Source organism: Pristiophorus japonicus, chromosome 8, assembly GCF_044704955.1.
Source record: "Pristiophorus japonicus isolate sPriJap1 chromosome 8, sPriJap1.hap1, whole genome shotgun sequence".
Taxonomy (NCBI): domain Eukaryota; kingdom Metazoa; phylum Chordata; class Chondrichthyes; family Pristiophoridae; genus Pristiophorus; species Pristiophorus japonicus.
Genome location: NC_091984.1, coordinates 239,862,091 through 239,888,717, shown reverse-complemented (window position 1 = coordinate 239,888,717; position 26,627 = coordinate 239,862,091). Strand labels below are relative to the sequence as shown.

The window sequence follows — 26,627 nt, the reverse complement described above, 5'->3', positions numbered from 1 at the left end:
GAGAACTGGTTGTCAGACAGGAAGCAAAGAGTAGGAGTAAATGGGGACTTTTCAGAATGGCAGGCAGTGACTAATGAGGTACCGCAAGGTTCTGTGCTGGGGCCCCAGCTGTTTACACTGTACATTAATGATTTAGACGATGGGATTAAATGTAGTATCTCCAAATTTGCAGATGACACTAAGTTGGGTGGCAGTGTGAGCTGCGAGGAGGATGCTATGAGGCTGCAGAGTGACTTGGATAGGTTAGGTGAGTGGGCAAATGCATGGCAAATGAAGTATAATGTGGATAAATGTGAGGTTATCCACTTTGGTGGTAAAAACAGAGAGACAGGCTATTATCTGAATGATTAGGAAAAGGGGAGGTGCAAAGAGACCTGGGTGTCATGGTACATCAGTCATTGAAGGTTGGTATGCAGGTGCAGCAGGCGGTTAAGAAAGCAACTGGCATGTTGGCCTTCATAGCGAGGGGATTTGAGTTCAGGGGCAGGGAGTTGTTGCTACAGTTGTACAGGGCCTTGGTGAGTCCACACCTGGAGTATTGTGTACAGTTTTGGTCTCCTAACCTGAGGAAGGACATTCTTGCTATTGAGGGAGTGCAGCGAAGGTTCACCAGACTGATTCCCGGGATGGCGGGACTGACCTATCAAGAAAGACTGGATCAGCTGGGCTTGTATTCACTGGAGTTCAGAAGAATGAGGGGGGACCTCAGAAACGTTTAAAATTCTGACGGGGTTGGACAGGTTAGATGCAGGAAGAATGTTCCCAATGTTGGGGAAGTCCAGAACCAGGGGACACAGTCTAAGGATAAAGGGTAAGCCATTTAGGACCGAGATGAGGAGGAACTTCTTCACCCAGAGAGTGGTGAACCTGTGGAATTCTCTACTGTCATGTATTCAACCAGCATTGTAACCCATGTATAAACTGACCTAAGTTGTACACCGTGAGAACACTGACCACTAGGTGGGAGACACTCCTAACCTGGACCATCAGGTATAAAAGGGGAAGCTCCACCCACCTTCATCACTTGTGTGCTAAGGAATAAAGGACAGGTCACGGACTGTCCTTCTCTCAAGCATGGGCCTCGTGTGCATTTATACTGTGTAGTAAGGACGTATCAATGGCGACAAGAAACTGGGATTTAAACCACGCGAGCATGGCCACTAGCAGAACAGACGAGAGGTATTGTGTTAAGGAATGGTTGGGACAGAGATTCAACATTGTTAAAGCAGCACACAGTTCTCCAGGCAGACAAGGGCAGTCAGGCATGCCCCAACATGTAGTCGAACCCAGAGGGGGAGTTCGACAGAGACAATGGCAAGCTGAACAGCGATTCACGCCATTGCAAGGGACAATGCGGCCAGTAATAGGGCCATCAACACCTGTTAATGGTGCACTCAAGGACAATAACAGGGGCAGTCAGGGACGATCGACTGGCAAGGGAACTTTTGTTTCAAACTGCAACTCATGCTGGAGGCGTGGAGGCATACATTCAGCCGGAGTTTGCAGAGATGAGCAAAATACCTGCAGAAATTGCAGAAATGGACACTGGGGGAAATCGCTGGAAGCTAAAGTTCAGCGAGTTCATGTGGAGCACGTATACAGTTCATACACCAGGACGCCACCGATAATGATGAAAGTGCTCCTCAATGGCATCCCAGTATCAATGGAGCTAGACACGGGTGCCAGCCAGTCCCTGATGGGTATCAAACAGTTCGAAAAGTTGTGGGCATCCAAGGCCAGGAGGCCAAAATTATCGGCGATTGACGCACAGCTATGGACTTAAACAAAGCAGATCATTCCGGTGCTAGGCAGCGCCACGGTAGTCGTGACCCACAAAGATTCGGAGAACAGGTTGCCACTCTGGATTGTCCCAGGGGACGGTCCTGCACTACTGGGGAGGAGTTGGCTTGCTGTCATGAACTGGAAATGAGGCAATGTCAATGCAATTTCCTCTGTGGAGCGAGTATCATGCTCACAGGACCTGGACAAATTTGACTCATTATTTCAACCCGGCATTGGCACTTTCATGGGGGCCAAGGTAGTGATTCACATATACCCGGACGCCAGACCAGTACACCACAAGGCCAGAGCGGTGCCGTACGTGATGCGGGAAAAGATAGAAGGCGAATTGGACCGCCTATTGAGGGAAGGCATCATCTCGCCAGTCGAATTCAGTGACTGGGTGAGCCCGATTGTGCCGGTGCTCAAGGCGGATGGGTCGGTCGGATATGTGGCGATTACAAGACCACCATCAATCGGGTGTCACTCCAAGACCAGTACCCGCTACCGAGAGTGGAGTTATTATTTGCGACGCTATCCGGTGGCAAACTTTTTTCAAAATTGGATCTGACCTCAGCTTACATGACCCAGGAGCTGGCGAGTGAGTCGAAGAAGCTGACCACCATCACGACACACAAGGGGTTGTTTGAGTACAACAGATGTCCGTTCGGGATTCGCTCGGCCGCCGCGATCTTCCAACGAAATATGGAAAGCCTCCTCAAGTTGATTCCAGGGACGGTGATTTTTCAGGACAACATCCTCATTACGGGTTACGATACTGAAGAACACCTCCACAACCTGGAGGAGGTGCTACGCAGACTGGACCGGGTAGGTCTGCGACTGAAAAAGGCGAAGTGCGTCTTCCTGGCTCCAGAGGTAGAATTCCTGGGGATGAGGGTAGCAGCAGACGGGATCAGCCCTACTGCATCCAAGACGGAAGCGATCCAGAGAGCATCCAGACCCCGTAACACGACGGAGCTGCGTTCGTTCCTGGGGCTCCTGAACTATTTTGGTAACTTCCTTCCCAAATTGAGCACGCTGTTAGAGCCGCTACACGTGCTCCTATGCAAAGGTCGCGAATGGGTCTGGGGGGACAGCCAGGAAAGGGCTTTTAATAGAGCACGCAATTTGTTATGTTCCAACAATCTGTTAACGCTATATGACCCATGTAAGAAACTTGTGTTAACGTGCGATGCGTCGTCCTATGGTGTCGGTGTGTGTTGGAGCCGGTAGCTTATGCCTCCAGGAGTCTGTCCCAGGCAGAAATGGGCTACGGGATGGTAGAAAAGGAGGCGCTCGCATGTGTATATGTGGTAAAGAAAATACACCAGTACCTGTTTGGCAGGAAATTTGAGCTGGAGACAGATCACAAACCCCTAACGTCCCTTTTGGCCGACAACAAGGCCATAAATGCAAACGCATCGGCCCGCATACAGAGGTGGGCACTCACGTTAGCTGCCTACAATTCGGCACAGACCGGGCACCGAAAATTGCGCCGATGCACTCAGCAGGCTCCCACTAGCCACCACTGAGGGGGCTACCGAGCATGGTGCTGAGATGGTCATGGCTGTTGAAGCTTTCGGAAGCGAAGGCTCACCCGTGACAGCCCGTCAGATTAAAGCCTGGACAAATAGAGACCCGCTATTGTCTCTAGTCAAGAAACGTGTCCTGAATGGGGACTGGGCAGCCACGTACAGGGCATGCCCTGAGAAATTTAAACCATTTCACAGGTGCAAGGATGAACTCTCGATTCAGGCTGATTGCCTACTGTGGGGAAACCGCGTAGTCATGCCCCAGATGGGCAGAGAGGTGTTCATCAGAGAACTCCACAATGGGCACCCGGGCATTGTCACGATGAAGGCAATTGCCAGGTCACACGTTTGGTGGCCAGGGATAGACGCAGATTTGGAACTTTGTGTTCAGGTGCAACACGTGTGCCCAGCTGGGCCATGCGCCCAGGGAAGCCCCCCTTAGCCCCTGGCCATGGCTCGCCAAGCCTTGGTCACGCATCCATGTGGACTATGCAGGTCCTTTCACGGGGAAAATGTTTTTGGTTGTAGTAGACGCCTACTCCAAATGGATCGAGTGTGACATTTTAAATTCAAGTATATCCTCTGCCACGGTAGAAAGTCTACGGGCAATGTTCACCGCCCACGGTCTACCAGACATCTTGGTCAGCGACAATGGCCCGTGCTTCACAAGCACTGAATTCCAGGAATTCATGGCAGGCAATGGAATTAACCATGTTAGAAAGGCACCGTTCAAGCCGGCCTCAAACGGCCAGGCAGAACGAGCAGTGCAGATAATCAAACAGGGGATGCTCAGATTCCAAGGGGGTTCCCTATAAACCCGCTTATCACGCCTCCTGTTGGCCTATAGATCCCGACCACACTCGCTCACAGGGGTTCCACCCGCAGAGCTACTAATGAAAAGGACGCTCAAAACCCGATTATCCCTTATACACCCCACCATGAAAGAAATTGTCGAGAGCAGACGCCAGTCACAATATCACTACCATGACAGGAATGCGAGGGCGCGATGTATTGATGTAAATGATCCTATTTTTGTCCTCAACTACGCTGCAGGGCCCAAATGGCTCGCAGGCACTGTGGTTGCCAAAGAGGGAAATAGGATTCTGGTAGTTAAACTTACCAATGGACAAATCTGCCGCAAACATGTGGATCAAACAAAAAGGAGGTTCAGCAACCCCATAGAAGAAGCAGAGGAAGAACACGATATAGAGTTCACTCCACCACAGGTGACCGAACACCGGAACCAAAGGGAGGAGAGCCCAGTCACTGTGGGCAGTCCGGACAGGCCTGAGGTACTGCAAACAGCAGACACTCAGGCCAGCGCCCAACAACCGGAGCCCCAACTCAGGCGCTCTACAAGGGAGCATAAACCACCAGAGAGACTCAACCTGTGATCCCAATAAGACTTTGGGGGGTGGGGGGGGGAGGTGATGTCATGTATTCAACCAGCATTGTAACCCATGTATAAACTGACCTAAGTTGTACACCGTGAGAACACTGACCACTAGGTGGGAGACACTCCTAACCTGGACCTTCAGGTATAAAAGGGGAAGCTCCACCCACCTTCATCACTTGTGTGCTAAGGAATAAAGGACAGGTCACGGACTGACCTCTCAAGCATGGGCCTCGTGTGCATTTATACTGTGTAGTAAGGACGTATCATCTACCACAGAAAGTTGTTGAGGCCAATTCACTAAATATATTCAAAAAGGAGTTGGATGAAGTCCTTGCTACTAGGGGGATCAAGGGGTATGGCGAGAAAGCAGGAATGGGGTACTGAAGTTGCATGTTCAGCCATGAACTCATTGAATGGCGGTGCAGGCTAGAAGGGCCGAATGGCCTACTCCTGCACCTATTTTCTATGTTTCTATCTTACCTTTTGTATAATTCTTTATGCTATCACTTGGATGGAAATAGGGGCATTCACTTGTGTGCAAAGGCTGTTCAGAGGTCTCCAGTATGTCTTGGTCAAACCTGAAGCCATATAATGTCAGGTGTCCATGATCAATCCACATCTGAAAACCTTGCTGGAAAGTTTTGGGTTGATTGAGCCTCATCACTAGCCCCCTTGTGTATTTACTAACGTAGCCCATTTAATCCTTGATTGTCTCAACTAGACCGGTTAAGAGATTAGTGTGCAACATGCCTTTGTTCCAGATATTGGATCTTGGTATCCTGAGCTCTTGCAATTTCCCAGCTTTGCATACTATACATGGTGTGTGAGCTTAAAAAAAGCAAATACAGTAAGTAGTTCTTTTCATGGGTGTTCCCCTTTCAAGTGAAGTTGGCCGCTTGCTATCGTTATTCTAAAGACTCCAGCGCTTGAAAAGAAGTGCATGCAGATAACTGGGCATCATGTAGGACAAGAAAACACTGATCAAATGTTTCTGCTGTAAGAATTCCTTGATGGATGTTCTTCCTGTTGTATGTGGAGCATACTTGTGACTACATGTAAAAATTAATATTCTGCTCGTCTAAAATTGTAATGAGGTTCTGTAACTGAATGTTGAAAGTGTTGTTGTCGGTTGTTTAGAGTTTGTTGAACAGCATCCAATGCAAATGGAAGCTAGACACAGCGGGACTTGTAATAATTTCTCAAGACTGATGAAATAAGGAACATGGCCCCACTGCACTGGATTTGACATTGTACAATTTATTCTTGTTTCCTGAAAATGTGGCAGTGATTGAGACGGTATCTGCTGGATTTAAAGAGCTGACATTGGCGGAAAGAGGTGGACGGCGGCGAGATTTTCATGATCTCGGAGTTAACACCAGGATGGCTATGGAGCATGTCAAGGAGTCCAAAACAGGTAAAGATTAATGTCGAGCAGTTCAGGCTGTCATTGTAGGTTGCTTGTATTGATGATCGCAGTTTCAATAGTCAAATCTTAAGATCATGCATTAATATCACAGTTGCTTTATCTTCTAACCCAATTTATCGTCACTGAATGGAGATGTGATCAAATTGCTTGTTCTAGATCAAAGATGAGACCAAAAAGGTAATCTTGATAGGTTTCTATATTTTCTCTCCTTTCATTTCTACTTGCTCTAACTTGCTCATTTTCTGTGTTTTTCATATCCCTAACCTTTCAGCTTTTAAATGCTTTTCAAAAAAGCCACTCTTCTGCAGAGTTCAGCTCTCCCTACAGTTTTTGGCATGGCTTTTGCAGTAGTACAAAAAGATTAATTGCTTTATACTTAAGTTTTGGTGCGCTATTCAAATAGCTACAATTGAGACCAACACTCCCAGGACCGAGCAGCTGGTACAGTACTAATGATACTTTTGTGAAGTCACTCATGAATCGATAGCTCCAATGTAACACTGGATCAGCACAGTAACCAGGAATCATTATACATTGATGCTGCCATTACACTTGTCTGACTCGTGTTAATTGACCATTAGATTTGTTAGACGGTTAACACGTGACATTAGGTGCTCTTGTTTCCTCTGGATCTTTATGCCCTATTGCTTAGCTTTGGGGGAAAATCAGAGTGTCCAGTATAATCTGGATAAAACAATGAGATGCAATGAGGCATTTGCCGCCTGGGAGATGAGGATACACCACATGGTAAATGTAGCAACGGCAGTTTTGGTTATTTCATCGTGTATCGAAAGCTTGTATTGAGATTGAGCTGTGGAGATTAGAATCATAAACTGTTGCAGCACAGAATCTTGTCTTTTGGCACCTAGTCTAATTCCACTCCTGCTCAATCTTCCGGCCCTCTTTTTCAAGCAACTATAAATTCACTATGATCCTGCTTTAGCAATGGTTTGTGACAGAGAATTCTCTATGTAAAGATTTTTTTCTAATCCTTGTGTCCTCTTGTGATCATCTCTGACCAGTGGAAACAGTCCTGTACTTACCTCATTATGGCCCAAATTTTGCCAAGTGACTTTTTTGCTGCCAAAGCTCAGTCCAAATATTACCCAGTGTTGGGGCACTGGTGTCTACTACCAGCGCCAGAATGTTTGGCGCTATACATTCTGGCGCTGGTGTACCTGTAAAAGAAGGTTCCGTGCCATTTTTCCACATAAGAACATAAGAACATAAGAATTAGGAACAGGAGTAGGCTATCTAGCCCCTCGAGCCTGCTCCGCCATTCAAAAAGATCATGGCTGATCTGGCCGTGGACTCCGCTCCAATTACCCGCCCGCTCCCCATAACCCTTAATTCCCTTATTGGTTAAAAATTTATCTATCTGTGATTTGAATACATTCAATGAGCTAGCCTCAACTGCTTCCCTGGGCAGAGAATTCCACAGATTCACAACCCTCTGGGGGAAGAAATTCCTTCTCAACTTTAAATTGGATCCCCCGTATTTTGAGGCTGTGCCCCCTAGTTCTAGTCTCCCTGACTAGTGGAAACAACCTCTCTGCCTCTATCTTGTCTATCCCTTTCATTATTTTAAATGTTTCTTTCAGATCACCCTCATCGTTCTGAACTATAAATAAGGCAAACTTTCCCCAACGACAACATTTTTTAAACCGGCGCACAAACCCTAGAAACACCGTAAGGAAAAACCCTTGCCTGCAGTTAGAGAATCTGCGCTGGCCAGCTGATATCCCTGGCCAAAGGGACTTCCACTTAGTTTACAATAAAACTCTAAGGTAAGTTAAAGACCAAATTTAAACTATAAGCAGATATAAATATAAAATAAATAAAAACTTGCCCATACTGATCCTGCGATGAAAAAAGAATGATGGCAAAAACCCCCCAAAAAATCCATACCTTTTTCCATCGATGTCCTCACGCCCCTAAATAATCCAAATAGTTCAAGGAAAACATTAAAAAGTTGCAAAAATGTATAATCAGCATACCAAACATCATCATGAAATGCAGAGCAGTTTTCCCACCACTCTCCAGGACATCGACTGGAGCCGCTGCTAGCCCAGGCCCAAGGTCCTACTCCCACGAGGCCCGCTGCTAGCCCAGGCCCAAGGTCTGCACACAAAGGACAGTGCAAGACACTCCAGGCTCAAAGGCAAGCAGCAGTGATCTCTATTAAAGGTGGAACTTTAAATTGAAAAAAAAACATAATCCCACCACAAATCTTTTAGGTTTTTATAGTGCTTAAGTGGAAAATATATAATTTATATTAAATGTTACCACCAGATAATTTTTATGTTTCAAGGGAGTGTTGGAGTGCTTAGATGGACATATCCTTATGTTTATTAAATATTCCCACCACAAATCTTGAATGTTTAACTGGAGTTTAGGTGTGTTGGAGTGCTTCGGTGGACAATCAGACTTAAGTTGTTCATTGATCCAGACTGATATATGCACCATGGTACTTTGTTGCATGTATCAGTGACCCAGAACAAGGCAGGCTCTATGAACACCTTAGTACTGAAACCTGCCCCTCTATCATTTAAACCAATAGGTTGCAAGGGGTGATGCCATTTTACATTTTCAATCCAGTTATCCTGCAATATTTATTAATGCAGCATTAAAAAATGAAGTGCAGGAGTCAGGTTAAAAGTCCAAAATTAAAATGTTTATTAAACATTTGTACAGCACAGTTGTGATTAGCGTGACTTTACTTATGTTTAAATCTTCAAAACTTTATTCAGAGCCGTGGCAAACTTTACAAACAACAATCAACAAAATCAACCAAAAAACAAACAATTAATAGACACATAGAAAATAGGTGCAGGAGTAGGCTATTCGGCCCTTCAATGTGTTCATAGCTGAACATGCAACTTCAGTACCCCATTCCTGCTTTCTCGCCATACCCCTTGATCCCCCTAGTACTAAGGACTACATCTAACTCCTTTTTGAATATATTTAGTGAATTGGCCTCAACAACTTTCTGTGGTAGAGAATTCCACAGGTTCACCACTCTCTGGCTGAAGAAGTTTCTCCTCATCTCGGTCCTAAATGGCTTATCCTCTTCATTAGCGCTATGCGCCAATCCTGCCCCAGTAGATGCCGCCACCCCTGCGCATGCCCGTAGTTGCAGACTTCTGCTTCCTTGCCCCCCGTACTCTCTGGTGTAGTCTGTCCCTTTTCCGGCGAGGTGTTTCTTGATGTTGGGTTATGCCAAAATGTGTCATGGCGGAATGACCGGGTACCCCTTCGTCAGCAACCTCATCCTCAGGATCAACCCTTGAATTTGGTGTAGAGTGGAAAGTGCTCCTCGCATTAAGGGCAGCCTGGGTGAGCCCCCCTATTGCCGATATTACCTCGTCCAATCGTCCCGAAAGTCTTTCAACCTGCAAGGACAGTCCCCCCAACTCTGCCCTCACCCCACCCAACGGCTTCCAGGAGCAATCTCGATTGCTCGATGTTCTCCATGCTCATCCCCACAAGGTGTCCTAAGTTCTCAGTCCAGTGTTTCTGGATCAGGTATGGAGTTCGCCCACCTATGATGTCTCGCAGGTGTGGCTTGCTGTGTCACATTTGTACCTGCAGCCTCAGGCATCATACCTAGAAAAGTCTTCTCGCTTGATTCGCTCATGAAAGGACTTGGAATCCTCGCGGGGTTCAGCATCTCCAAATCCAGGGTGACCATCTCGTCGTCCGTGACTTCTTGTTGCCCATCATTGTCCTGCATTGGAACATCTGACGTGCTGTTTTCTTGATCATTCTCGCCTTCAACTTCAGGTGCATCTTCGGTCTCCTGATGTTCAACCTCTGCGAAACAAAAGATAGATGTTTGGTTAGCAGCATTGAGGAAGAAGCGTAGGAAGCTCACGCAGTACGTAACATTCAGCCAACCTAGACTGTGCCATTTGCAACCTTGCTCTCTAATGGAAAACTGGGCCCAGCTTCCGCATCAATTGTTGGTCTTCTCTTATGGCATTTAATCATTGACGCTATCCTCTGCTCCAGGGCTGTTAGTTGGAGCCTACTTGGCGGACCTCCTCCAGTTTGTGACTGATCTGTGACACCATCTTCTGCAAGGATGCAAATGCAACTTTTTAAAGAGTGGGTCCTTCTGAACACACATGGATCACATTTACAGATGTTATTGCAGTGCATAAATATACATATATTCTAAAGCCCAAATAAATGTGCGTTTAACGTATTACTTAGTCACTGCTTGTCCGAGGTCCTGCCACTTTGTCAGCTGCGCACTGGTTCTCGGGGTGATGGACATTCCATTCAATTCGACTGCGACCTGGTCCTAAACTTTTGCGAGTGCAAGCGGTTTAAGCTTATTTTTTCCGAAGCTCTCCTTGTTCTCAAAAACTCCCATCCACTCTCTCAAGTCTACCAGGTGCTCAATTTCATCCGCACAAAATCTCTTCACCCTTACAGTTTCCCCTTCTCCGTCCCTGATCCTTTCGCCTTCTCTGCGCCCTTCCGTTGCAGCCATCTCGTGAATGAAGCTGTATTCCCTACCTGCGAAACTACCTCTGCCACCAATGGATTCTCAATGGTGATCCACACAGTCCCTACATGTGCTGTTTTTTAATACTTTGTACTGCACATGTGTAGATGGGTCTTTTTTTTGCACGCATGCTGTTTCAGCGCACATTAAAGGTTCCACCCAGGAGAGTTGAGTCGGGTAGCACCGGCAGCATATGGTGAAGAAAATACGATTTTTTATTTTCAGCGCCGACGGGGCCTAAAAAAGACGGGCGTCCAGGTAAGTAAGTTAAGGCCTTTTTTGTTCTTTGGGGAAAATGTGGGTCTATAACCCTTCATACTCTTTACGCGGTGCCCAAAATTGCAGAGTACTATACCTGTGGCCCAAGTCTTGTACCTGTTCAAATTATCTATTTGCTTTTATGTTTTATGCTTCTTGATATAAAACAAAGGATTATGTATGCTTTTGTATGGCCTTATCTACTCGTGCTCCCATCTTTATAAGCTCTGCATATCTGCAAATCCTAGGCCCTCTACTCCATTCTGTTATATAATGTATATTTTGTTTCCCTGTTCCAAGAAATATTGCTTATTTTTCTACATTGAATGGCATCTGCCATCTATCTGACTATCCTGCTATGTCCTGCAATCTTTCACAGTCCTCCACATCAGCAAATTTCAGTATTGGTTCTTGATTCCTAAGTTCAGATTATTTACTTGTATATAGTTAAACCAGAAAGACTCCCAACACAGACCTCTGGAACACTACTCGCTTTATCTTTCCAAACTCTTGTTTACCTCAGCTTTTACTTTCTGTCCTCTCTTGTCCTGCCTTGTTCCACCATCTCTTGTCCTGCAGCACATGCCTATCTTTTCCATAAATCTCCACTTGTATCCTTTTTTTGAAGAGGTGTAACATTTTCGACCCTCCAGTATTCTGACAGTTTACCTTTCCACAGAAGTTTGGAAAATAATATTTAGTCCCTGAGCTATTCCTTGGTTTCCCTCAGGATCCTCTAACTTTAGTATCATCTCTTTGAATAATACCCTCGGCTACCAGTCTGTGTTACCAGCTAAGAACGTAAAAAATAGGAGCAGGAGTAGGCCATTTGGCCCTTTGAGTCTGCTCCGCCATTCGATAAGATCATGGCTGATCTGATCTTGGATTCAGTGCCACTTCCCTGCCTGCTGCTGCTAAATACCTGATTTGTACCCTTCTTTCTCCTATTGTAAAATATTTGAGCTCCCTCCATATACTCTTAAGTGCTTTAAGTAAACACTGATCTTTAAATGTGTATCATAAAATTAAAAAAGAGAGACTTTCATTTATATAGCAGCTTTCATGACCTCAGGACGTCCCAAAGCAATTCAGAGTCAATTAACTTCTTCTGAAGTGTTGTCACTGTTGTAATGTAGGAAATATATTAATCTTTTATATTTGCAGGTGTTTCTGGGAGTCTAATACGCCTGATAACAAACTATATTCGTCTAAACTCGCGCCCCCAGTGGGCTCTGTTTCAATACCATGTGGATTATAACCCTCAGATGGAATCAAGACGTCTGCGTACTGTACTGTTGTTTATGCATGACAAAATTCTTGGTACAACGCGTGTATTTGATGGTTCTCTCTTATTCCTTCCCAAAAGACTGGAAAACAAAGTAAGTTCCAAGTTTAAGTCTTGTATGACACAGTATTGGAAATCTAACTATTTTGTCTTAAAAGCAAAAATAAATGGAAGCTGGTGTTGGGGTAGAATGAAAAGGAAAACCAAATGAAGTGAACTTTATCTCCCGTTTCCCACTGATGGTTATAACGGACTCAACTGTGTTGACAACCCCACCTTTTGGGTGGGTCCTGTGAGCTGCTGAGAGGTTTCTACTTAAAACGAAGGTGGTGGAGCTGGTTTCCCTTCCTTTTAAATAATGAGGTTTTCCAGTGCACAAAGGGCATTCAAAGAACCTTACTGCACAGAAGGAGCCCATTGTGCCTATGCCAGCTCGTTGGAAAAGCTATCCAATTAGTCTTGCTCCCCATAGCCCTGTAAATTTTTCCTTTTCAAGTATTTATCTAATTCCCTTCAGAAAATTACTATCGAGTCTGCTTCTGCTATCCATTCCAGTATTGCATTCTAGATCATAACTTTGATTTAAGCACTGGCACTTGCTGATGTAAATGGGAAAGTCTTGAAAGGTTGGGAGACGGCGGGATGAATAGGTCACTGGAATATATTAGTCTATGATCAACCCCTGGCATTTCCCCCATTTGAGCCAGCTATATTAATTAAGCGTGTATTGTTTGTTTTACATTTTTGGCAGTCCACATATGTGCTGTTTATGTATTGGCTGTGTTGGAAGCATCCAAATGAAAACACTAGTGCACAGAGGGTTTTGAGAGAGATTGTCATGGGGTGTGATATTCGATCATAAATGCAACTGTTGGGCTGAAGAATCCTCTTGTAGATGTGACTGAGATTTGAAGACTGGGAGGGGAGAACAATATATCTAGATGAGAATTCAAATCCCATTAACTGCTGTTAGAGAGGGGGCTAATGGGCTTGTGGCAAACAGTCTATTTAAACAGAGTCTCTGAACTTCAGCAAACAGAAGTCCTGACAAACTGCAGCAGTCTCCCGATTGTTTCTCCAGCAAAGTGCAGTGAGTGGAGGATAGGTAGGAATACAAATGATGTGTGTAAAATCAGTCCATCGCTCACAGCAGTGAGGTCTCAAGCCGGGATTGTTGGGAGTATTACCCAATCATCTCCATTCTGGCTGGGATTGGTGGTGTCACTAGTTACAGCCCAGATAATTTAGTATTTTGAAGGTACCTACTAGGAACTGCATTGAGACTGTCCAAATGCATGTTGCCGAGATCCCAGGCCTGCATTCAATCAGCTGAGTTGGATTTAAGCTCAGGTGGAGAGATGAAATTTGCCTGCTGCACCAATTTGCAGTCCAGTCCTTCACCAGTAGGTTGGCATTGGGCAGAGGATTTGTTTTTCAGTAAACACTTGAAGGCACTAATTTCCATCAAAAGCAGTGATGATCTCGGGATTAAATGTTTGGGATGGAAAATGTTCGAGCTTTAATGTAGCAGATTTTTAAGTTGTTAAAATTTGAGCCTTTTCTTCAATTGTAAGGTCACTGAACTACTAAGCCAGACACGTGATGGCCAGAACGTGATAGTAACGGTTACTTTGACCAATGAATTGCCTCCGACCTCTCCAACGTGCCTTCAGTTTTACAACATTGTGTTCAGGAGGTGAGTGACTGTAAAGGTACATTAATCTTGTAACCTGGCACCTTCTAAGGATTGTGGGGATTTGAGTAGTTGAGTTAGTGCCGGTACAATGGGTGGGATTAATGCTGTTAATAATTACACTCAAAATTGGTCCGCCGGTGTTTCCAAGTCAGACGAGCACAGCTTGAAGAGCAGTTGCCCCAGATACTATCAAAGTCTAGAATTGAAAGGCATGGCCCTGTGTGGAGTGTGCACTTATTTTGTGCAAACAAACTCCTACTTGCATGGATTTTCAATAGCTTGGTTACGTGACAGAACCTGGGGCACTGGTTCCCTGCTTGTCAGACGTCTGGCGGCTCAAAACAAAAATGTTTTTGAATGGCCAAGTTGATCTTGACATGTTTAATTGTAATTTGAAATGTAAATAATTTTCAGCTTGTCTAATCTTCTACGGATGAAATGTTGCTTCAGTAAAAAGCTGAAATTGCAATAGGATAGAAATTTGCAGTTGGGCTAATTTAACTAGAATTCCTTTCACATCTGTTATGTTAAATAGATTTGACTGGAAATGTCACATTTCTAAAAACACTTCTAATTCCTTAACAGAAATTTTTTTGTGTTTTTTTGTTGCAGACTTTTAAAGATGATGTCCTTGCAACAAATTGGCCGAAACTACTACAACCCTCAGGATCCCATTATGATTCCACAGCACAGGTATGTCACAACTGCTTGCTGATTACACTTAATTTGATTGTACTAGTGAATCTTCCTTGGTGGGTCAAGACTAGGTGTAGTCTTCAGGTGCAGCAAGGTTAAAAGGCAGGGGCTAATTGGACAAGGGTGTGCAGATGCATATCAGTCATTTTAAAATACTGCATATTTGTAAACTTGTGTGTCCATATATTATAATGGCGGCTTGTCATGCTATCATTAAACCCTCCCACCGGTAGCTACACTGGGGGGAGGAAGGGGCAATTACAGCAGAAAGTTACATAAGCAGTTGCTGCTATAAGTGTGGGCGTAGGAATTTATCATTGGAAACGTTTATGGGAATTGTGTGCAGATGTAACATTTTTAATATAGATTGCATTTAACTAAAAACAAACTAAATTTAAGGTAGGCTTAAAGCACTGTAGGAAAATTTAAAATAATGAAGATGTGAACACTGATTTTTTTTCCCCCTCTGACAGAATCATGGTTTGGCCAGGGTACACCACTTCAATTCTGCAGTACGAGAACAGTGTCATGTTGTGTGCCGATGTCAGTCACAAGATTCTGCGTAGTGAAACTGTACTTGATGTAATGTATCACTTATATGAGCAGTTTGGTGAAAACCGGTTTCAGGAGGCCTGCTCTAAGGAACTGGTCGGAGTAATAGTCCTCACCAGGTAAGATGTGAATGATTGTGTGGGCTGCTGAATGAATTTAGTGCAGAAATCGAATTAATTGTTCCTTTGAGACAACAATTTTTGAAGTGAGTGGAGTCTGAGCTAAACTAACATTTTACAAAGGAATATGTGGTTATTTATAAGTGAGTATATACCTGCACATTTACTTTGAAAATTGTTCTACCATAGCCTTAGTGGAGCTGGCCAGTCTGATCAACAAGTGACAACTGTGTTGGTGAAATATATTGAATCACTGCTATATTTCCTGGGAAATGGGATCAGTTTTCATGGGGTTATGACCTAAAGGGAAAATGGTTGAAAGTTAAATAAATGTTCAGTAGTCATTACAGCAAGATTGAATTGTGTGGTGGTGCTGCTGCAAAAAAACAACATTGTCCCATAGCCAAATGCTCGAAACCCTTGTTGAAGTACAGGTACACCCTGTACTTCCAAATTCAACTGAGGTATTCCTGCTGTACTTGTACTCCTGAAGTTTGGCTCTTGTTGAAATACAAGTATTGAAGAACAGCATGACCAACAAATGTACTAGTTTAAAGAATTTTGCAGAAGAATAGTTAGAATTTTTTCCCATCTGCTAATAACAAATACTAACACAAATGTTGAGGCATCGGCTCCTAGTGCAGCTGTATATCAAATAACTGAACCGCATTGTGGAGTTGGAGATTCCTGGGTTACCGATCTACAGAGGCATTTTTGTAATGCGCAGCCACTGAATAACCAAGATTCATGAGGCTTGATCATTGGGACAAGGAGCACTTGCTAAGCTCACTTTGATAGCACTTCTCAGACCCGTGTGTTCTACTACTGAGAAGGACAAAAGTAGCAATGTTACGGAAACACAATCAACTCCCGAGTTGCACTTGGGTGTACATCGCTGATCCTTATTGTTGCTGCGTCCATATTCCGGAATTCACTTCCTAACACAATTGTGGAAGCACCATCAGCACAGTGACGGCAGCGGTTTAAGGCGACAGCTCACCATCACTATATCAAGGCAACCAGTGATGGGCAATAAATATGGTCTTGCCAGCATCAGCCAATCCTGAACGCAAATCAGTTTTTAAAAAAAAGTCTAGCTGTGACCATGTTTGTGGAATTGTAAGTTGCATAATTTCTGTTGTGTATTCATTTGAAATGAAGATATGGAAGAAATTAAGAATGAGTTTGTTTGAAGATACAGCATGTTAAATTTTCTGTTCATCAGCCTTGTGTCCTTGTGAAAGCAGCGTGCCCATGTGGGTATAGGAGGTGGATTGAGGTGTCATTCTGAACTGGTTCTCTTAATCGTGTCTGTACAGTTGTAAGTTTTATATTGGTCAGAGCTTGCGTCATTCTACAATTTGCAAATTTTATTTAGTCTTCAACTAAACTTGACTAGATGTAACATATTAAATCGCTTGTGCAATGGACCTTGTTTGTAAGGTGTAAGAGCTCAATGTAATGTATTAATCCCTGAGTTTTGGAAAGTAAATTAAAACTCATTTAAAATCTCTACTTCCACCTTTTTTGCCTCTTGTCTGGCATAATTTACAATGCTTTTGGGTCACCTTACTGGGCGCGTTGGTTTAATTTACACAGAATCTACAAATGCTGTCGTAAGAAATATCACTAACAACAGATGTAACCACCTGATCTCTTCCCGCATTGCTGAGAGCTTTCAGTAACAGCTCACATTGAAATAGACGCCACAGTGCTTCAGTCCCGACAAATTTGCAGTGAAAAGCTACTTGGTTTTTGTGTTTTTTTTAAAATCCTGTTGTAGCTTAAACTTAATAGCTTTCCTATCGCTTTAATGCAGCAGATCTAGTGATGTAAAACTCTGCATCGAAAATCAAGGAACTCCTCGTATTTAACCAGATATAAATGCATACTATTTATCTACTGCTTTATAAATGCTAAATGCAGAGAAATTTTGAGTGGGAGGGAGGGAGGAGAAGAAATATAATGAAAGCAATCATATCCTTCAAGATATCCCACGCCAGGGACTTGAGCACAAAAACATCTGGCTGACAGTGCAGTGCTGAGGGAGATGCTGTCTTTCGGATGAGGCGTTAAACCAAGGCCCCGTCTGCTCAAGTGAACGTAAAAGATCCCATGGCACTATTTTCAAGAAGAGCAGGGGAGCTATCCCTGGTGTCCTGGCCAATATTTATCCCTCAATCAGCAGAACAAAACACATTATCACATTGTTGTTTGTGGGAGCTTGCTGTGCGCAAATTGGCTGCAGCTTTTCCCACATTGCGGCAGTGACTACACTCCAAAAGTACTTCATTGGCTGTATAAGCGCTTTGAGGTGGTTATGAAAAGCGCTATATAAATGCAAGTCTTTCTTCAGAGCAGAGATATGGGGTCCTGATTAGATCTGTAAAGGTAGGAGTGCAGCTATAAAATGGCTCTTTGTTTTTTTTTTACAGCGGCTTTGAGTGTAAAATCAAATAAATTGTATTGAATTTGGAGACGATGACAAACAATCTGCATTTATATAGCGCTTTTAAAGTAGTAAAAGGTGCTTCACAGGAGCGTAGTCAGACAGACACCGAGTCAAAGGAGGAGACAGTAAGACAGGTGACCGAAAGCTTGGTGAAGGAAGTGGGGAATGTGTAAGTGGCCAGCATCTGAGGAACTCTGAATTTGGAGGGCTGGGGAAGGGTGAGGATATTGCGGGATTTGGACATCAGGGTGAGAATTTCAAAAATTAAAAGCTGGTGTGTTAACCAGCGTGTTCCATTGTGGGAAAAGAAAGTCGGATGGCAGATCATCAGTACACAGGCCTCTTGGGTTGATGCAGTTGAGTGGGAGCTTCACGCTACTTCTAGGTCTTGCAATACTATACCTTTTTGAATGCTTAATGTTGTTTTTTTTTTACTTCTGCTTAAATCAGGCTTTTTTTAATAACCATTTTAGGATTTACTCGTTCGTAAGCTAACCCACCTTACTGTCTTCTAGGTACAACAACAAAACTTACCGAATTGATGATGTTGATTGGGTTCAGAATCCACAAAACACCTTTAAAAAGGCAGATGGATCTCAAATCAGCTACATTGATTACTACAAAAAGGTACAACTGTGTTCTCATCTTCAGTGAAAAGATTGTAACATAGCTGCTCTTCATTTCTCACCTAATTATTTACTACAAAGTATGTTGGTAAACTGGCATTTGTGTTGTGGGATAGGAAGATGTGAGCTCTGTATTTTTTCCACAGCAATATAGTACGGACATCACTGATCTGAGCCAACCGGTACTCATTAGTCAGCCCAAACGGCAAGGACCTGGCGGTATTAGTATGGGACCAATCTGCCTCATTCCAGAGCTATGTTATCTTACAGGTAATAGGAATTTAAAAGGTGCCTAATTTGGAGCAACATATAAAGGTTATACAGTATGCATCACTCCTTGTAGGTGCTAAAGTATGTTCCAAAGTCGTGCTACCTTTTGTTCATGTAGAGTCACATTCTGGTGGTATGTGGGTATAGGATGTTAAAATGTTTCAGTGCTATCAAGTCATTGAATCATGAATGGTGAGATTGGCTGTTTTCTCTTGGTTTAGTCTGATTGGCTAACTGCACTGATGAGAATTATATCTGGGACCCTCCTGGTCTCTGGTTTCATGCCATTTTGCATGCAATAGCCAGCGAACTACTGGGAGAATGTCTTAAGGCAGTAAACCAAGTTTAAAACCTTCTAAATTGGCTGTTGTTTAGTGCATGTATAATTTAGCATGCACTGATGACGATAGTTAAATACTGAGTAATATATCGTACAGATTGCAACAAATATGTCGTGGATTGAATGAAGCTGCTCCCAATAGTTGCTATTTTGTTCAGTGAATCTTTGATCCGTATAGAAAAGAAGTCGTAGCATGAATTGGTGATCTGCACTGTTAGCTGCTCTCTCCTAATGTACCTAATGCCTTGCGGAGCGCAGCACGTGACTGCAAGCGACAAAACTGTGTATGCACGCATCCTCATCAAAAAGGGCCTTCTCCTGAAGCCCTCTACCCTCTCACGTGCCCCTGTGCCATTTGGGTTCACTCCGTGTGACGTTAAGCAGCTGAGTGCACTTAATGCAGAGCAAGCTATGGGCCCTGACAACATCCTGACTAGTGCTGAAGACCTGTGCACCAGAATGAGCTGCCCCTCAAGCTGAGCTGTTCCAATGCTAGTGTCATAACTGCATCTATTTGACAGTGTGCAAAATTACTCGGGTATGTCCTATCCACAAAGGCAGGACAAATCAAACCTGGTCAACTACTGCTCTATCAGCCTCCTCCTAACAAAGTGATGGAAGGAATCCACAATAGTGCCATCAAGAAGAATTCACTGATTTTCAGTTTAGGTTCTGCCAGAACCAGTTGGCCCCAGACCTCGTCACAGCCGCAAAACCTGAAAAGAGGTGAGAAAATGGCCCTTGAATCAAGGCAGTATTTGTCAGCCATGGCTCAGTGGGCAGCCCTCTCTCCTCCGAGTCAGAAGGTTGTGGGTTCAAGTCACCACTCCAGAGACTTGAGCGCAAAAATCTAGGCTGACACTCTCATACAGTACTGAGGGAGTGCTGCACTGTCAGCTGTGCTGTCTTTTGGATGAGACGTTAAACCGAGGCCTCATCTGCGCTCTCGGGCGAATGTCCAAGATTCCATGGCACTATTTCGAAGAAGAGCAGGGGAGTTATCCCCGGTGTCCTGGGGCTAATTTTATCTCTCACCCAATATCAGAAAAAAACAGATTATCTGGTCATTATCACATTGCTGTTTGTGGGAGCTTGCTGTGCACAAATTGGCTGCTACGTTTCCTACATTACAACAGTGACCACACTTCAAAAATACTTTATTGGCTGTAAAGTGCTTTGGGACGTCCTGAGGTCGTGAAAGACACTATATAAATGCAAGTCTGAGATTGGGATGGTCATTTTCAGCACATGTGTGCCCCATGGTGTCTGCTGGCTCTCGCTAAAGCAGTGTAGAACTATAGATGGTTACAGCAGCTTGTGATTTTCTGACCAAGATGGTGTTGGAAAGGACCAAATTGGCAGCTCCAACAGAAACCCAGGTCTTTTTTTAAAAGTAGTAATGTTTTTTTAAACTTTTACATTTTTTTTTGTTTGAATTCTAAAGAACAAAAATCTTGAGTGGTTTTATCTTTTTGTTGAATGTCTTATTCTTTGGCCAAGTTGAAGAATGTTTTTAATTTATAGGTATGACCGATAAAATGCGTTCTGATTTCAATGTTATGAGAGACCTGTCTACACATACAAGACTAACACCAGAACAGAGAGAGCAGCGGTTGTGGCGTTTCATGGATTACATCCAAAAGTACGTTCTTGAATGAAATGAAAATTGGAAAGATCCTTGATTTTCAAAAATATGAAAGTCCAAATAGTGTAACGTAGGATGGTATAATGAAGAAAAACTGAAGCAAATCATTTCATTAGACTATAGTAAAATTTTAATTCAGTTAATTGTTCTAATTCTGCAGTCTTTTCTACTTTAATTTTGGTTGCTTAGGTTAGTAGATGAGCTCTCACTAGCTTGCAAAGCTTTGTGCAGTCTTGCCAAATGTTTCTTTGCCTCCGGGATTTGTCCAGGCCAGCACTGGAGCTGGAACCTGAGCCAGCTAGCACTGAAAGAATGTGCAACACAATCTGAAGAATTCTTGTCTGAAGTTTGGATACTAACTGAGTACAAAATTAGTTCATTACATTTATTCAATTTACATAGAATGTACAGCACAGAAACAGGCCATTTGCCAACTGGTCTATGCCGGTGTTTATGCTCCACATGATCCTCCTCTCACCCTACTTCATCTCGCCCTATCAACATATCCTTCCTCCCTCGTGTTTATCTAGCTTCCCTTTAAATGCATGAGAGAGTTCAGGCGTCCTTGTGCATGCAGCACGGTGACCATGCACTTAATAGAAATTCTCACTTGGGATCTGAACCCCTGTGTCTTTTATACATTGCTATTCTAAGTTAGTGTAATTTAATGTCATTTCTTTCAATGCAGAAAATACAGATTTTACAGACTTTAAATTATAAGGTTGCAATGAGTTTTACAACTTGTAATGTCTTTTTAAAAAAAACAGGGATGATAATGTACAGAAAGAACTCTCTGATTGGGGTCTCCAGTTTGATTCCAAATTACACGTTCTGAATGGTCGAGTTGTGTCTTCAGAGAAGATCCAACAAGGTGGAAAAATGGTAATGGGGTAGCAATTCTTTCTTTGTCCTAATTTAAGCATTTGAAATCTCTCAACTAAAAGATATTGTAAAACTGGTTGTGAATGACTGTAAGCAGCAAATCCAAATGTAAGTGTAAGAAGGAATCGCTGCATTTCATTAATCACATGGTTCTTGAATCTAGCTCATTGTGCTGCGTTTGTTCAGCTTTGAAGTTCTGTGGTGGGTGGTTAGGCCAAGTGTGAAGATACCTTCAGGAGGCCTATAAACGGGTGGAATCAGTGGCAATGAAATGTTTTCAGTTTCTGGCCAACAATGCATTTGCTTGAGCCTAGATACCATAGTAGGTTATTATAATGTAAGCTACAATAGGCAGCAGATGGTGAAATTAAGTGTATAAAAGTATTATTGTCTTTGTGATGGGAAGGCTTGTTGGTGGGAAAGTGGCAGGCACCCAGAAGACTGACATTGCATTAGCATTACTTGAATTTGGGAATGTATGAACTTAGAGGAGGCCATTCAGTCCCCTTGGGCCTGTTCTGCCATTCAATCATGGCTAATCTGTACCTCAACTCCATTTACCCGCCTTGGCTCCATTTCCCCTGGTATCCCTACCTTTTTAAAAAAACCTCTGCTTCCTGACTGCACCACTGAATGGCCTAGCTCTAATTTTAAGGAACATTTTTTTATTTTTCAGCCAGAATGTTTGTCGGCATTCTTTGCCTTTGTGGGTTATGTTCAGTTTTTTTTTGTCACCAAATTTCCTTGAAGACTATATGGCTCTCGGGGCATCACAACAGAGCCCCTGTCATCACCTGGTCTCCACATTTACGAGCGGGGGGCGATAATCGGTCCGGTCGGGTGGGGGGGGAAGCAGTGCGGAGGGGATGGCAGTGAATGGTTGGGGGAGGGAGGGGGGGGGTGAGAAAACTGGAGGGGCAAGCCTGGCTGCATTTTGCATTCCTCTTTTCCTGAAAAAATGTACATTATTTGCTGGTGCTTGAAGTTCATAACCGGTGGAAAGATAAGAATCTGGTGCTCCACCTGCACGTGTGTGGTCGGGTGTTTTATATGAATTTTTATATTCCTCGCAATTTGTTACAACCATCAAAGTTTATTTAAAGTATATTGATCTGCAAATTCTCACGGGCTATTTCTCGGGTTTTTAGATCCACTTGTACTTTTTAAGTCATTTACCTGGTGGTTTGCATCTTGAGAATTTTCTTGTAGATGGTTTCAAAGGACTTTCTCCATTCTATGGGTCAAAGGCATGGTTCTTGCAGCTTTCTAAAACTTGTAAGAGGATGTTTCTGATTTAAATAAATTTACCTCAGTTCTGGGAGGGAGTTTGTTTGAGATATTGAGGGTTATGACTGAACTTTGTTTTGGATATTTTACCATTCTTGGAAGAAGGTCTGACACAAGTTTTGAATCTTATCTTTCTGCTTGGAGGGCTGGTGGGGGCAGAAAATCAATTCTTTGCATCATAGAAACTTAGAGCACAGAAGGAGGCTGTTCGGCTTGTGCCGACTCTCTGAAGAGCTAGCCAAGTAGTGCCATTCCCCTGCTCCTTTCCAGTACGCTGCACGTTTTTCCTTTTCAAGGATATATCCAATTTGTTAAGGAGGCTGTGCTAGTCAAAGTTAAGGCTTCATAAATCTATTTCCATTGGTGGCTGGGGAGAAGATGGAAAGTTGGTGCACCGCAAAACTCTTGACTTTCTATGCCAAAATAGTATGGTTCTATTCATGCAAAGAAACTATAACAATGCTAATGTAAGAATCAAACAACATTGCATGGATGTACTCTTGTGAATTGAATTCGTACCATGAATTAGTGCCAATCCAGTCAGAATTTTATATGTTTCTATTCTAAATTCATAGCGAGAGGATTTGCGAATAGGAGCAGGGAGGTCTTGCTGCAGTTGTACTGGGCCTTGGTGAGGCCACACCTTGAATATTGTGTGCAGTTTTGGTCTCCTAATCTGAGGAAGGACATTCTTGCTATTGAGGGAGTGCAGCGAAGGTTCACCAGACTGATTCCCGGGATGGCAGGACTGACATATGAAGAAAGACTGGATCAACTGGGCTTGTATTCACTGGAGGTCAGAAGAATAAAAAGGGATCTCATAGCAACATATAAAATTCTGACGGGATTGGACAGGTTAGATGCAGGAAGAATGTTCCCGATGTTGGGGAAGTCCAGAACCAGGGGTCACAGTCTAAGGATAAGGGCTAAGCCATTTAGGACCGAGATGAGGAGAAACAACTTCACCCAGAGAGTGGTGAACCTGTGGAATTCTCTACCACAGAAAGTTGTTGAGGCCAATTCACTAAATATATTCAAAAAGGAGTTAGATGTAGTCTTTACTACTCGGGGGATCAAGGGGTATGGTGAGAAAGCAGGAATGGGGTACTGAAGTTGCATGTTCAGCCATGAACTCATTGAATGGTGGTGCAGGCTAGAAGGGCCGAATGGCCTACTCCTGCACCTATTTTCTATGTTTCTATTTAGGACCGAGATGAGGAGAAACAACTTCACCCAGAGAGTAGTGAACCTGTGGAATTCTCTACCACAAAGTTGTTGAGGCCAGTTCGTTAGATATATTCAAAAGCGAGTTAGATATGGCCTTTATGGCTAAAGGGATCAAGGGGTATGGAGAGAAAGCAGGAGTGGGGTACTGAAGTTGCTTGATCCAGCCATGATCATATTGAAACGTGAGAGATGAATTGGCTAGAATGGACTGGTGAGTGATACTTAAAGGGTTGACGGTGGATAGACAATGGCAAACATTTAAAGATTACATGGATGAACTTCAACAATTGTACATCCCTGTCTGGAGTAAAAATAAAACGGAGAAGGTGGCTCAACCGTGGCTAACAAGGGAAATTAAGGATAATGTTCAATCCAAAAGTGGCATATAAATTGACCAGAAAAAGCAGCAAACCTGAGGACTGGGAGAATTTTGTAATACAGCAGAGGAGGACAAAGGGTTTAATTAGGAGGGGGAAAATAGAGTGTGAGAGGAAGCTTGCTGGGAACATAAAAACTGACTGCAAAAGCTTCTATAGATATGTGAAGAGAAAAAGATTAGTGAAAACAAACGTAGATCCCTTGCAGTCAGATTCAAGTGAACTTATAATGGGGAACAAAGAAATGGTGGACCAGTTAAACAAATACTTTGGTTCTGTTTTCACGAAGGAAGACACAAATAACCTTCTGGAAATACTAGGGGACTGAGGGTCTAGTGAAAAGAAGGAACTGAAGGATATCCTTATAAAGCGGGAAATTGTGTTGGGCAAATTGATGGGATTGAAGGCCGATAAATCACCCGGGGCCTGATTGTCTGCATCCCAGAGTACTTAAGGAAGTGGCCATAGAAATAGTGGATGCATTGGTGACCATTTTCCAACAGTCTATTGACTCTGGATCAGTTCCTATGGACTGGAGGGTAGCTAATGTAACACCAGTGCTTAAAAGAGGAGGGAGAGAGAAAACAGGTAATTATCAATCGGTTAGCCTGACATCAGTAGTGGGGAAAATGTTGGAATCAATTATTAAAGATGAAATAGCAGCGCATATGCAGTGCAGATAGCAGTGCAGAGCGACTTGGTTAGGTGAGTGGGCAAATGCATGGCAGATGAAGTATAATGTGGATAAATGTGAAGTTATCCACTTTGGTGGTTAAAAAACAGAGAGGCAGAATATTATCTGAATGGTGACAGATTAGGAAAAGATTAGGAAAGAGACCTGGGTGTCATGGTACATCAGTCATTGAAGGTTGGCATGCAGGTACAGCAGGCGGTTAAGAAAGCAAATGGCATGTTGGTCTTCATAGCGAGGGGATTTGAGTACAGGGGCAGGGAGGTGTTGCTACAGTTGTACAGGGCCTTGGTGAGGGCACACCTGGAGTATTGTGTACAGTTTTGGTCTCCTAACTTGAGGAAGGACATTCTTGCTATTGAGGGAGTGCAGCGAAGGTTCACCAGACTGATTCCCGGGATGGCGGGACTGACCTATCAAGAAAGACTGGATCAACTGGGCTTGTATTCACTGGAGTTCAGAAGAATGAGAGGGGACCATATAGAAACGTTTAAAATTCTGATGGGTTCAGACAGGTTAGATGCAGGAAGAATGTTCCCAATGTTGGGGAAGGCCAGAACCAAGGGTCACAGTCTAAGGATAAGGGATAAGCCATTTAGGTCCAAGTCAGCATGGATTTGTGAAAGGGAAATCATGCTTGACAAATCTTCTGGAATTTTTTGAGGATGTTTCCAGTAGAGTGGATAAGGGAGAACCAGTTGATGTGGTATATTTGGACTTTCAGAAGGCGTTCGACAAGGTCCCACACAAGAGATTGATGTGCAAAGTTAGAGCACATGGGATTGGGGGTAGTGTACTGACATGGATTGAGAACTGGTTGTCAGACAGGAAGCAAAGAGTAGGAGTAAATGGGTACTTTTCAGAATGGCAGGCAGTGACTAGTGGGGTACCGCAAGGTTCTGTGCTGGGGCCCCAGCTGTTTACACTGTACATTAATGATTTAGATGAGGGGATTAAATGTAGTATCTCCAAATTTGCGGATGACACTAAGTTGGGTGGCAGTGTGAGCTGCGAGGAGGATGCTGTGAGGCTGCAGAGCGACTTGGATAGGTTAGGTGAGTGGGCAAATGCATGGCAGATGAAGTATAATGTGGATAAATGTGAGGTTATCCACTTTGGTGGTAAAAACAGAGAGACAGACTATTATCTGAATGGTGACAGATTAGGAAAAGGGGAGGTGCAAAGAGACCTGGGTGTCATGGTACATCAGTCATTGAAGGTTGGCATGCAGGTGCAGCAGGCGGTTAAGAAAGCAAATGGCATGTTGGCCTTCATAGCAAGGGGATTTGAGTACAGGGGCAGGGAGGTGTTGCTACAGTTGTACAGGGCATTGGTGAGGCCACACCTGGAGTATTGTGTACAGTTTTGGTCTCCTAACCTGAGGAAGGACATTCTTGCTATTGAGGGAGTGCAGCGAAGGTTCACCAGACTGATTCCCGGGATGGCGGGACTGACCTATCAAGAAAGACTGGATCAACTGGGCTTGTATTCACTGGAGTTCAGAAGAATGAGAGGGGACCTCATAGAAACATTTAAAATTCTGATGGGGTTAGACAGGTTAGATGCAGGAAGAATGTT

The 26,627-nt window shown here is 43.6% G+C and overlaps 1 protein-coding gene across 1 annotated transcript in view; it reads left to right on the top strand.

Annotated features, from left to right (window-relative positions):
- Positions 1 to 26,627, top strand: part of piwil1 (piwi-like RNA-mediated gene silencing 1) — a 77,037-nt gene that overhangs the window by 21,900 nt on the left and 28,510 nt on the right. Inside the window, exons 4-12 of the mRNA XM_070888151.1 lie at positions 5,993 to 6,121; positions 12,069 to 12,283; positions 13,764 to 13,885; positions 14,498 to 14,578; positions 15,055 to 15,252; positions 18,220 to 18,331; positions 18,477 to 18,600; positions 20,465 to 20,582; positions 21,353 to 21,467. Of these exons, the coding sequence (XP_070744252.1) occupies positions 5,993 to 6,121; positions 12,069 to 12,283; positions 13,764 to 13,885; positions 14,498 to 14,578; positions 15,055 to 15,252; positions 18,220 to 18,331; positions 18,477 to 18,600; positions 20,465 to 20,582; positions 21,353 to 21,467 (1,214 nt within the window). The remainder of the gene's footprint in view (positions 1 to 5,992; positions 6,122 to 12,068; positions 12,284 to 13,763; positions 13,886 to 14,497; positions 14,579 to 15,054; positions 15,253 to 18,219; positions 18,332 to 18,476; positions 18,601 to 20,464; positions 20,583 to 21,352; positions 21,468 to 26,627) is intronic.